Below are 12,074 nucleotides of genomic sequence, written 5' to 3' on the forward strand. Positions count from 1 at the left end.
ACAAAGTGTGAATGAGTTTCCTGTTTTTTCACAGCAACAACGGCGCGAGCGAGAGATGAGAAAACAACAAGAGAGAGAGCAAAGGAGGAGGTACGAAGAGATGGAGCAGATACGGAGGGAGGAGGAGAGGAGGCACGCCGAGAGGGAACAGGTAAAGACTCGTGTGAAAAAGAGAGAGAGATACACAGGGGAGAAAGGAGGAAAGGAGGGAGACAAGAGTGAGGGGAGGAGTGAGAGAATGAGGAGGAGGTACGAAGAGATGGAGCAGATACGGAGGGAGGAGGAGAGGAGGCACACCTAGAAACACATGTAAAAGAGCGATATATAAGGTATAAGGGTCCGGTCAAGCAGAAGTAAACAGCAAGGCCAAAAATTCAATTAATGCATCTGATATAAAAATTTATTCAACAGATACATATGTACTCTAGTTTATGAAACTGTTGACCTTTTTTCTGTACCATTTTTGGTTCTAAAGTTACATATGTTTTAAACAGACCATGTATGAAACATGGAACAAAAATTATTTCCCAAATTTCAAAGACCTGCAAATCATGTAAATAAATTGATATATTTCATCATATCTTGTGTTACTCCATCTCTGAACTGTTGATGAAGGTACATGATTTAAAAAAATTTAAAAAAAGGATTTAAAATGATACAAATTTTCTTGGAAGGACTGACATATTTTATAGAAATAGTTACTTTTAATTTTGAAGTAATATTAAAGTATTCAGAAGAAAAAAACTGACGAATTATGTAAAATCATGCACCTTCTACTTGTTTGCACAATTTTCCCTCTGTTACTTTTCCCTCCGTTAACATGACCTTTCTTAATAAAAAATCTCATTAGTCAAAAAGTAAGAGTTTTTTCAAACTAATCTTGTACCATATGGTAGAAAACTATATGAAGCAAATATTCAAACCAGTTTGTTAAGGATATGTAAGTGAGAACCAAGAGTTATCACTGTTTGGATTTATTGCCCAAAAAGTGCTGCATATTTCATTCCCTCCGTTACCGACATGAGTTTTAAAATTTTTTGTCAACAACTTGAAAGAATATCACAGGTTTAACTTTACCCTGTTGGAGTGTAACTCTTTCCTACATTCTGATACTTTACTTATTTCAATAGTCCCTCTAGTTTCTGAATAAGAGCTATTTGAATGTAAAAAATCTGCCCCTGTTTCCCTCCGTTACCAATTGACCGGACCCATAAGATGAGGTGGGGAGAGAGGGGGAGAGAAGGAGAGAGAAATGATGAAGATATGGAGGAAGGAGGAGAGGAGGTACGCGTAAAGGGGGCAGGTAAAGAAACATGTGAAAGAGAGAGAGATAATGGGAAAGGAGAAGAACGAGAGCTGAAGAGGAGAGAGAGGAGAGGAGGAGGTACGAAGAGATGGAGCGAACAGGTAAAAACACATGTGAAAGAGAGAGAAACAAGGGGAGAGGAGAGAAATGAGAGGTGAAGAGGAGAGAGAGAAGAGGAGAAGGTATGAAAAGATGGAGGAGATACGGAGGGAGGAGGAGAGGAGGCACGCAGAGAGGGAACAGGTAAAAACACATGTGAAAGAGAGAGAAACAATGGGAGAGGAACGCGAGATGAAGAGGAGAGAGAGGAGAAGGAGGTGGAGCAGATACAGAGGGAGGAAGAGAGGAAACACGTAAAGAAAACATGTGAAAGAGAGAGATACAATGGGAGAGGAGACAAGGAAGAAGGAAGAGGAGAGAGAGATGGAGGGAGCAGATATGGAGGAAGGAGGAGAGGATGCATGCTGAGAGAGGAGGAGGAGAGGAGGAGGTACGAAGAGATAGAGCAGATACGGAGGAAGGAGGAGAGGAGACACGCTGAGAGGGAACAGGTAAAAACACACGTGAAAGAGAGAGAGACAATGGGAGAGGAACGAGAGGTAAAGAGAAGAGAGAGGAGAGGAGGAGGTACGAGGAGATGGAGCAGATTCGAAGGGAGGAGGAAAACATGTGAAAGAGAGAGATATAGAACGAGAGAGGAGAGAAGAGGAGCGAGAGATGGAGCAGATATGGAGAGAGCAGGACTGGAGGCACGCTGAGAGGGAACAGGTGAGAGAGACAATGGGAGAGGAGAGAAGGGAGAGAAAAGAGGAGAGAGAAATGGACCAGGAGGAGGAGACGGCATGCCGAGGGGGGAGGAAGAGAGAGAGAGGAAAGAGAGGGAGGAGGAGGTATGAAGAGATGAAGCAAATACGAGGGAGGAGGAGACTAGGCACGCTGAGAGGGAACAGATAAAGAAAAACAGGTCAAAAGACAGATATAAGGGGAAGAAGAGGAGAGCGAAGAGGAGGAGGTAGAGGAGAGAGGGGAGGTACGAAGAGATAGAGGAGGTAAGAAGAGATGGAGCAGATTGGAAGGGAGGAGGAAAGGGAACAGGTAAAAAAAACATGAGAAAGAGAGATACAATGAGAGAGGAGAGAAGGGAGAGAGAAAAGGAGAGAGAGATAGAGTAGATATGGAGGAAGGAGGAGAGGAGGCACGCTGAGAGGGAACAGGTAAAGAAAAACATGTCAAAAGAGAGATATAAGGGGCAGGGGAGGAGAGAGAGAGAGAAAAGGAGGAGGAAAGAGAGAGAGGAGAGGAGGAAGTACGAAGAGATGGAGCAGATATGGAGGGAGGAGGATAGGAGGCACGTGGAGAGAAAGTGAAATAGAGACAGTGGAAAAGAAGAGGAAAGAGAGAAGAAGAGGAGAGAGAAGAGATGGAGCAGATACGGAGGGAGGAGGAGGAGCGATAGATACAACGGAGAGGGGAGGAGCAGGGAGGCAAGGCAAGGCAAGTTTATTATTTGTACAGCACAATTCGTACACAAATTAATTCAAAGTGCTTTACAGAAGAAGAAATACATTAAAATCACAATAAAAACTAATCAAAACATAAAAAAATCATCATAAAATTAAATAGAGAGAGAGAGAGATTAAATTAGAGAGAAGATTGGAGGAGGAGGAGGGGTATGAGGAGATGGAGCAAATACAGAAGGAGATAAAAGAAACACGTCTACAGGGGCGAGGAGAGGTGGACCAAGAAGGAGAAGACGCACAGAGAGGGAAGAGGTAAAGCAACGTGAAATATACAAGGGATAAAAAGAGAGGAGGAGGAAGGAGGAGAGAGTGGAGGAAGGAAGTATCAGGTAAAGGGGGAGATGAGGAGAAGAAAGAGCGGGGAGGTGCTATGACACGGTAAAAAAAAACTTGTAAGAAGAAAGAGGAAAGGACGAAGAAAAAGTCTATAGATAAAAATAAAAAAGAGAAGAGAAAGACAGGAGAAAGAGAGAGGGAGAAAGAGAAAGAGAGAGTGAGCAGGTATGAAAAAATAGACCAAAACATTCAATATATAGACACAGGAATGAGTGGAGGAGGAGGGCCTGCTGAGACTTTCAAAAGCAGCTGCGCACGGGAAACAGAAAATCAAGTACAAGCTGAGAGGGAATAAGGAAAAGTAAAACATAACATGGCATTATTTTGTACTGACAACACCCCGAGTTCACAGATACACAATAAACGCTTACAGAAAACACAAATATTACAGTGAATCTCGAAACATATCTTGATTTAATCCCCCATATCCTCAGGTCGGTTGAACAGTGATCATTTGAGAAACATGTGATCACGGACGAGAATAAGACATTGTGTTGTTTGTGGAAGTTTATTCACATACAGTGTTGGGTCTGTTTTAGTTATTAAGACTTAGTTACTGTAATGAAATAAAAATGATAAAGGTGCACGGTGTAACTTTTCGATTACAGGTGGTTTTATAGCTCAAAAATACCTAGAAAAACAAACATTCTGACTAGGGCTGGGCATCCAATCTGATCTGATCCACTTTATTTCTATAGCACATTTCACAAACAAACAGTTTCCAAGTCACTGCACAAATAGATAATAATTACAACAATAATAATATAATGATAAAATGAACGCTCAAATTTAATTGTACTAGTCTTAAAATAATAAAACCAGTCAAATAAAATAAGAGCAAAACCATAAAATAGCGATAAATAAAATAAAACCAGTAAAATATATAAAAAAATAATAAAATAAAATAAATAAAAGACGCAGCAACACTCACGCGGTGTTAAAAATGAGAGAGTATAAGTGGGTTTTAAGAGGAGACTTAAGACACTCCACTGCCGATACGATACAAACCTCTATACACAGGCCACGATACGATACATAGCTCAATTCAGTGCACTTTCGGTTCGATACGATATGTTCTAGGTCGATTTGATATGGTTTTAAGCCTTTATTATTCCAATAAAGTCTTTGTTAAACCACTTCTTGTGCAAAGTTAATCTGAAACGCACCCATTTTAATCCTCAAAACAGTGAAAATGTCAAATGTGTCACTAAAAAAGCAACAAAACTGTATAATAGGGCTGGTTATCATTAAGATACATTGCCGATACAATACATATCTCGATACACAGGCTACGATACGATACATATCTCGACACAGTGAGCTTTCAGTTCCATATGGTATATTTCAAATTGATTCAATACGGTTCAATAAAAAAAAAAAATCTAAATAATAGCTGTGACACGAGTCTTTGTTAAACAACTTCTTGTGCAAAGTTCATATGAAACACAAACATTTAAATCATCAAAACAGTGAAAATGTCAAATGTGTTGCATAAACGAGTTTCCTTCCACTAAACAAGCAACAAAACTGTAGCGCTGTGAACAAAATAATTTAGTAAAATACACCAAAAAATACTCTTGGAGATACAGTATCGATACAGCAGCCCACGATATCGATACTGTATCATCACATTAAATGATACAGATCTGACCTGTAACTTGGTCTGGTTTGGTCTCGATGAAGATAGAAAGGTTTAATGCCGTACTGTGAAACATTCCAGACAAAACAATAACATGTCCACAGAGAAAACATTTGACAGACCCTCCACCAGAAAAGTTACACAGTGCACCTTTAAGATTTTTTCCGCAGAGCCCAATACTCACAAATCAGATTAATCAGTAAACGTAGATTTGTAGTTTTAAAAAAAGCACAGTTCTGAGCATACCATTATTGTGTCCTTGAGCAAGACACTTCATTTTCTTCATTTTCATTGTCTGCAGTTTGAGTGAAAATAAACGCAATGCTTCAAAACACATCCAAACTTATTATTTCTATAGCAATCCGCAAACACAAATACAAGGGATGTAACGATATCCAAATCTCTCGATACGATATTATCACGATATGCATCTCACGGTATGATATTTATTACAATATTTTGGAGAGGCTGATGATATAATTGTAGATATGACACTTTTTTTGCTTTTAAAATACCTTGACAAGATTTTGGTGTGAATTATTTCTGTCATAATCCCAAGAATTCAAGTAAAAAACATATTTCTTCATGGTATTTGCACTGAAATGAATCATGGGATATGTAGTTTCCGATGTTTATAAGCTGTTGCTACTATAAAACCATGCATTTAAGCAAAAGAACTTGTAATCCGATATATTGTGAGACTTTTGACGATACGATATCACGATATTTTGGTTATTGTTACATCCTTAATAAATACATCCTGTTTTAATGTGTAGCACTGTACTATCTGCTGTTTCTGAGGTTGTGGGTCTAACTCTCACTGGGTTTGCATCTATTTTCTGAAATGTATTCCAAAAAGGAAGCTGATCTTTTTCCTGGGCTGATTTCCTAACAGTCACATTTTAATCATGACTTTTTCTTGCACTAATCACATCTCCTTCACATCTTTTCAATAAACACTCTTGCTTCTCTCCCTCCTCTTTCTTTCCCCTCTTCCCTTTTTGGTGTTTTCTGCCTGTTTTCTTCCTGCTGCGGCGACGTCACTGGTTGCCTGGGCTGTGATTGGTCGGGCTCCGTGGCTGTCCTCTCCTCTGATTGGCCGCGTCCGGGGCGTGCTGCGTGCCGATTGGTTAGGAGTACATCCGTAGGCAGCTGGAGGAGGAGCAGAGGCAGCTGGAAATCCTGCAACAGCAACTTTTACAGGAGCAGGCCCTGCTTCTGGTAACATCACACTGTCGCACCCTGAAGTAGCCCACGCTTAATGAGAAAAGATCTTCATTATTCTCACAGAGGACACATTTTCTTAAGGCAACTTTTAATAAATGATAAAACATAGATCATAAAACAGATTATAACTTAAGTGTGTAGGCATGTGATCAATATTCAGAGTAAATTACTGTAATAAAATGAGGAAATTTTACTAGATTAGAGTACAAAATATTCTACTCATGCGTTTCAACTTCCTGTTTATTATTTTCCCGATTAAAAAGATGTCATATTTTGTTTTGAATTGTTAATTTCAACAGCAACTGTGCTACTTTTCCCACATTTACTTTTAATTCCGATTAAAAATAATTTAATTCAGAATAGAAATTAATTCCGCTTTAAAAACAACATGTAAACACTTAATTCCTAATGATTATTCGCAATTAAACTTATTTGGAATTAAATGGGTTTATTCCGATTTTAAAGTGAAATTAATGTATTTGGTGATCAAAAAATATTTTTTTCTAATGTTTCTAATGTTTTCTTCCAGTTGACATAAATACGTTTGTGTCCTTGTCCAATCAGAACTCTTCCCCACCACTAGACATTGAGTGGAATTAAATAAAGCCGATTTCACATGTTTTCCATGTAAACCTTAATTCGGAATTATTATTTCCATGTAAAGGAGAATAATTTAATTCTGAGTTAATTAAATCGGAATTAAAAAACATCATGTAAACGTGGCCATTTTGTACTACTTTGTACTACCCATAGATATGTAACTGTGCAAAGCACAGTGTAGTGAAAGGTGTTAGTCAAAGCCACAGGTTTCAGAATGATAAGAAGTTGGGAGTTTTGAAATAGAAATCGAGCCAGGCTGGCCCCAGCTAGTGCCTCTGCTCAATTTAATTTCTCTTCAGTAACTAGGTCAGGAATCAGAATACACTTGACAGTTTGCAAGAACCCTGGAAGTGCGAGTTTGGGCACCAGCCAATCAGTGAAGAGACATACATTCTGTGTTGGCAACGATTCTTGAGAGAAAGAGAATGTTTGGTGAATTTTATCAAGGGGAAAGATGTTATGAAAAGCTTAATATACCAGCCCCATTACATACGTCACGACCAAATAGCAGCGATTGGTTAAAATAAAAAAGTACCCGCCTACTGTCGAGTGAATGAATTCTAATGCTGCGACGGTTTCCACAAAGTGAAACCGGCTGATGAATCAGGCTAAAAGAAATCAAGAATTCAAAACAAAAAGTCTCTTGAATGGTCCCTCAAAAAGTCCTCAAAATGGTGCCAATCACGGATTTTTAGTCATCATTAGTAGATTAGATTCATGAGTACAACAGTTTTCAATTTGGGGTGTGCATTGCCATGAATCTTGCAATAGGATACGCATCACGATATGCCTGTCACGATTCAATATATCCTGATCGTAAAAAAAAAGGATGATATATTGTGACTTATCAATAATTATGTGTAATATTTTGGTCAAGTACACATTCACAAGAACAAAATAGAGTGAAATACAGTTTGTGTAATTTTTAAATCATGAGAACACTGAATTGAACTTATTTTCATCATTATTAGAAATCAATTCAGACACATTTTTAATCGATACAAAAACCAAGAACAAAGTATCGCGATATATCACTGAATCGATATTTTCTTATTTTATATTTTCTAGCTACAATACACAAAAACATAATAAGAGCCACTAAAATCAACTGAGATTCAACAAAAATGTATTAACCAAAGAAAAATAACTATTACAAATGTTGCTCCCTTTAGTTCTTTCCACTTTATCTTGGGTAATAAACTTCCCTTGTGTTTACCCCAGGGCATTTGTGGCTACAGAAGGACTTAAGAACCAAAGTATGACTGAAAAGTGAATGAACAATGCACCACTATTTAGTCCGAACATCAGTGTCCAGTGGTCAGTCTGTCCTTGGGTTTCAGAAAGATGAAAAACTGGGCTCGTTGCCATAGTAATTAACAATTCAAAACAAAATACACTATGTTTTGAGTGGTGAAAAGTCCTCAAAATGTTGCTTATAACAGGAAGCTGAGACGAATGAATACCAAAGCCTCTACAAGAAAATTAGTATGATTAATATTTCCAATAACAGATGAACAATTGACAGGATATTAAAATGTTGTAGTTTGTCTGAAAAGTTCTTTGCGATGTCATATGACGGCTCGGGCTTTTGGCTTGGTTCTTGACACGTTCTGCTTCATTTTCACGTGTTCCTCTCATAAACGGTGACCTCTGACCCCGGGCCCCTGACAGGACGCCGTTAAAAGTCAGTTTGGACACTTTCAAACTCGACTCTGTCAACACCGTCGCACAGAACCTCATCTAAAGTCTGATCCCGATTTATAACATATATTTACTTATATTTGATCATTAAAATAAGGAATGGGTTGCATCAGATTTTTATACGAAGGTGCATATTGTTACCTGCCTTTAAAAATCATTTTTTTCCCCATTCCTATATATTTTTACACTGAAAAAGTTCAATTTCTACCCTAAATTAATGTTTATGATAATAATATAACATGATAATTACACTTCTGTTGTTCTAATGTGACTTATCCTACTCTTTTGCTAATTTTTACTGTAAATTACACAGAGAAATTGTGATATTTTGCGATTAATACTTTGGTCTACTATACTGGGATTTAAGTATTAATATTTTCCAGCTGACGTCATCAACATTTCTTGGGGGTGTGACGCTAACTGTAGGCACTGCTCTGTCTGAGGCTCTGTTAGACTTTAATGTGAGCTTTATTTTTATTAGCTGAAATTATAACAGGTTAGTTGCTCTCACACCTAAACATCTAAACCAGGGGTGTCAAACTCATTTTGGTCCGGGGGCCGTATCCAACCTACTTTGATCCTAAAAGGGCCGGATCAGAAAACTCATGGCATACAAACCCCAAAAATAACAATAAGTTCAAATATTTGTGCAGAGAAACGCAAATCTATTACAGAAAATCTTTTTAATTGATGAACTCTTTCTTTTACAAAATATTATAATATCATGAACAACCTGAAACTTTAAGAAAAATTTAATTTCAACACAATATTTTAACATTAACTTCTAATAAGTAGGAATAAGTCCATTTTTCTTGTAAAATCCTGCACTTGGCACCCACTTTTCTAATTTTTGACATTTTTCTGATGAGGATGTCATGGTCAACAGTCAAAACGATCGTCCTTTAAGAGACAAGTCTTCATTTGTGCTGCTCTGGTGGGAGGGGCCACGCACAGAGACGCTGCTATGATAAACACTGCAGAAAGTTACCAATATTTTAATAGAAAATATAATTAAAATATTTTAGTAGAAAATCAACTGAGGGCCAGATTAAAGGTCTTGGAGGGCCGGATCTGGCCCCCGGGCCATATGTTTGACACCCCTGATCTAAACATTACCATGAACGCCAATAGAGATACATGTAGAACACCTCCAGTGTGACGTCACTGCAAAATATCAATTGTTTTATCTGTGTCCAGTCCCGTGTTTTTAAATGCATCATATTGTTTTAACTTCTTGTCCCCGTAGGAGTACAAGAGGAAGCAGATCGAGGAGCAGAGGCAGGCGGAGCGGCTGCAGCGACAGCTCCAGCAGGAGAGGGCGTACCTGGTCTCGCTTCAGCAGCAGCAGGAGTCCAGACCCCAGGACAAAAAACAACTGTACCACTACAAAGACCAGGCCCCCGGGAGCAACAATGACAAACCGGCCTGGGCCAAAGAGGTACCACACTGTTCTGTTCTGATATATGTATGTGATATTAGAAATGAATGGTAAAATAATCACCATTTGTCCATGTGCAAGAAATAAAAAGCATTATTAGGGCTGCAAATACTTACTTAATGGTGACTAACTGAGTTTTTGAGTTTTGAAAATGCTATGTTCGCCAAAAACAACTTAATAACATGTTTTATAAGTTTCCCTTTTCGTTTTTGACATTCGTGAGTCTCGCATCCCTTTGGTCTCCACGCTAATTCACTCCCCCTTCAGAGCAATATTGCAACACAATCTGCGTGCATCCTGCTTGTGAAACTACAGCACATCACATCAGGTTTGTCAGGTTGTGAAGCATGGGTAATGTAGGCTCGGGAGCTGAGCATTGCACAGAATCTTACTGCTAAATGTAAGAAGGGTTTGATTAGGGCCCGGGAGAGATCACTAAATTACTCAAACATGCATGGATGACATATAAAACCATTACAGCAAGGGTCTCCCAGCTTCCAAGTTGCTCGCCAAAGGATTTCTGAATTAAACATATTGTGCTAATGACTACAATTTGATTAATTAAATGCTTATTACTATTGGAAATGTATAATTTTGATGCATAACTTTGTGCACTAATAAATAGATAATGGTTTATGTTCTTGCTCTTTCGTACGATCTCTAAAACTAGTAGCTCTCTGACATTTTTGTTTTATAAATGTAGCTCACCGGAGAAAAAAGGTTACACTCTACAGGCATGTTTTTTGATGACTGAAAGGTTAGAAAACTCGATTTGGCCTAATACCCCTTCTTTAACTAATAATTTAGTTTTAACACGTGAAATTAAATAACAAATTGACACTAAATGCAAATGACAGTTTTGTAATTGACGAAAAATGCCCAGTTTTGTACATTTTTACTATCAAGATATTCTCAAGAGATTTGTTTCACCTTGGTCTGGTTTTAAAAAACAAAAACGAATCAAACGTATAATAAAAAACAATAATCTGACGAGACTATAAATGTAAGAATACTGACTGACTACTAAAACAGTAAGTTATTGCAGCCCTACAAACATAATGCTGATATGGACCAAAGACAAAACCTCACTGATTAAATAACTGCTCATGTTTATTACTTTAACCCCTTAATGCCTCAATTTATAAAGATGTATATAAAAATGTTGTGTGTGTATTAAAATGAGATTATTAATTTGACTATAGCAAAATAAATAAAAAGAAATTTGGGTATGGTGCAAAATTTGTGACAACTAGAAACAAGTGCTCGCCAAAGGTTCGTAGGAAGGTCCTGGAGGAAGCAGCCGCTATCTCGGCTTATGTCTTGATCCAAACAGTTTGTTGCTTATTTGTGACAGTCTGCGTTAAGGGGTTAAATACTGATGGCCTAAACCCGCTGATTTACAGGTTTGACCCAGCTGAAAAGAGGATTTATCTTTTCTGCTAGATCTCTTTCTGGTTTCTTTGTTTGTTGATTCCAATGTAATAAATATTTCTTACTTCCAGCTTCACCAACAAGACCATAATCAATTAATACAGTATTTGAGTACAGATTTTACACCAGAAGGATTGTCTAAACTCACATGTGATTATAAAAGCTCCACTGTGTAACTTTCGCTTGCGTGATTCAGTGGAAAGAGAAAGTTAAAACATATAGGCCCTTTTTCAGGCCAAGAAAGGTCATGTTTGTGGAGATACAAGTCCACTCACATTAAGTACACGTATTTCAGTGCAATAAGAACATCCAAAATAAAAATAAATAAACTAAATAAATAATGCTTTCATTTTAGACTATGTTCTGGCTAAGGCTGTGTAGTTAATTGGATTTTGATCACAATTTCGATTTGTGTCAAATGATCCTCAAACTCATGTAATTGAGTTGAAACAAAAAAAAGTTTATTTGGGGATAGTTTTTTTTCTATGTAAATATAAATATTTATTTCATTTTGTAAATATAGAGATTGTAGGACAGCTGGATATAGTTTATTTTTGATACATTTATGTTTTTCTCTGCCTTATTTCATGTTCAAAGTATATTTTATTCATTTTATGTTTTATACATCGCAAAACTGCTCTAAGGTTCATATTTGTAGCTTATATTTATTTTCAGTTTGAAAGTTTTGCATAAATTATCAGTAACACAGTGTTTTGGGTTTTTTTTAGAGAGAAATAAATGTATCGTGTAACTAAAAAATAATCGTTTGAATAATTGTGATTTCTAGGATTGTGCAAAAATACTGAAATATCGATATATCGTATCTTTTAATGTGATGATACAGTATCGATATCGTGGGCTGCTGTATCGATATAT

At 37.4% G+C, this 12,074-nt stretch overlaps 1 protein-coding gene across 1 annotated transcript in view; it reads left to right on the plus strand.

Moving 5' to 3' along the window:
- tnikb (TRAF2 and NCK interacting kinase b) overlaps positions 1-12,074 on the plus strand; it is a 111,064-nt gene that overhangs the window by 57,820 nt on the left and 41,170 nt on the right. The window contains exons 13-15 of the mRNA XM_055150928.1: positions 35-151; positions 9,576-9,794; positions 10,248-10,268. Coding sequence (XP_055006903.1) covers positions 35-151; positions 9,576-9,794; positions 10,248-10,268 — 357 coding nt within the window. The remainder of the gene's footprint in view (positions 1-34; positions 152-9,575; positions 9,795-10,247; positions 10,269-12,074) is intronic.

This window comes from Boleophthalmus pectinirostris, unplaced genomic scaffold, assembly GCF_026225935.1.
Source record: "Boleophthalmus pectinirostris isolate CB_2022bp ecotype Guang Dong unplaced genomic scaffold, ASM2622593v1 HiC_scaffold_15, whole genome shotgun sequence".
NCBI classification, from domain to species: domain Eukaryota; kingdom Metazoa; phylum Chordata; class Actinopteri; order Gobiiformes; family Gobiidae; genus Boleophthalmus; species Boleophthalmus pectinirostris.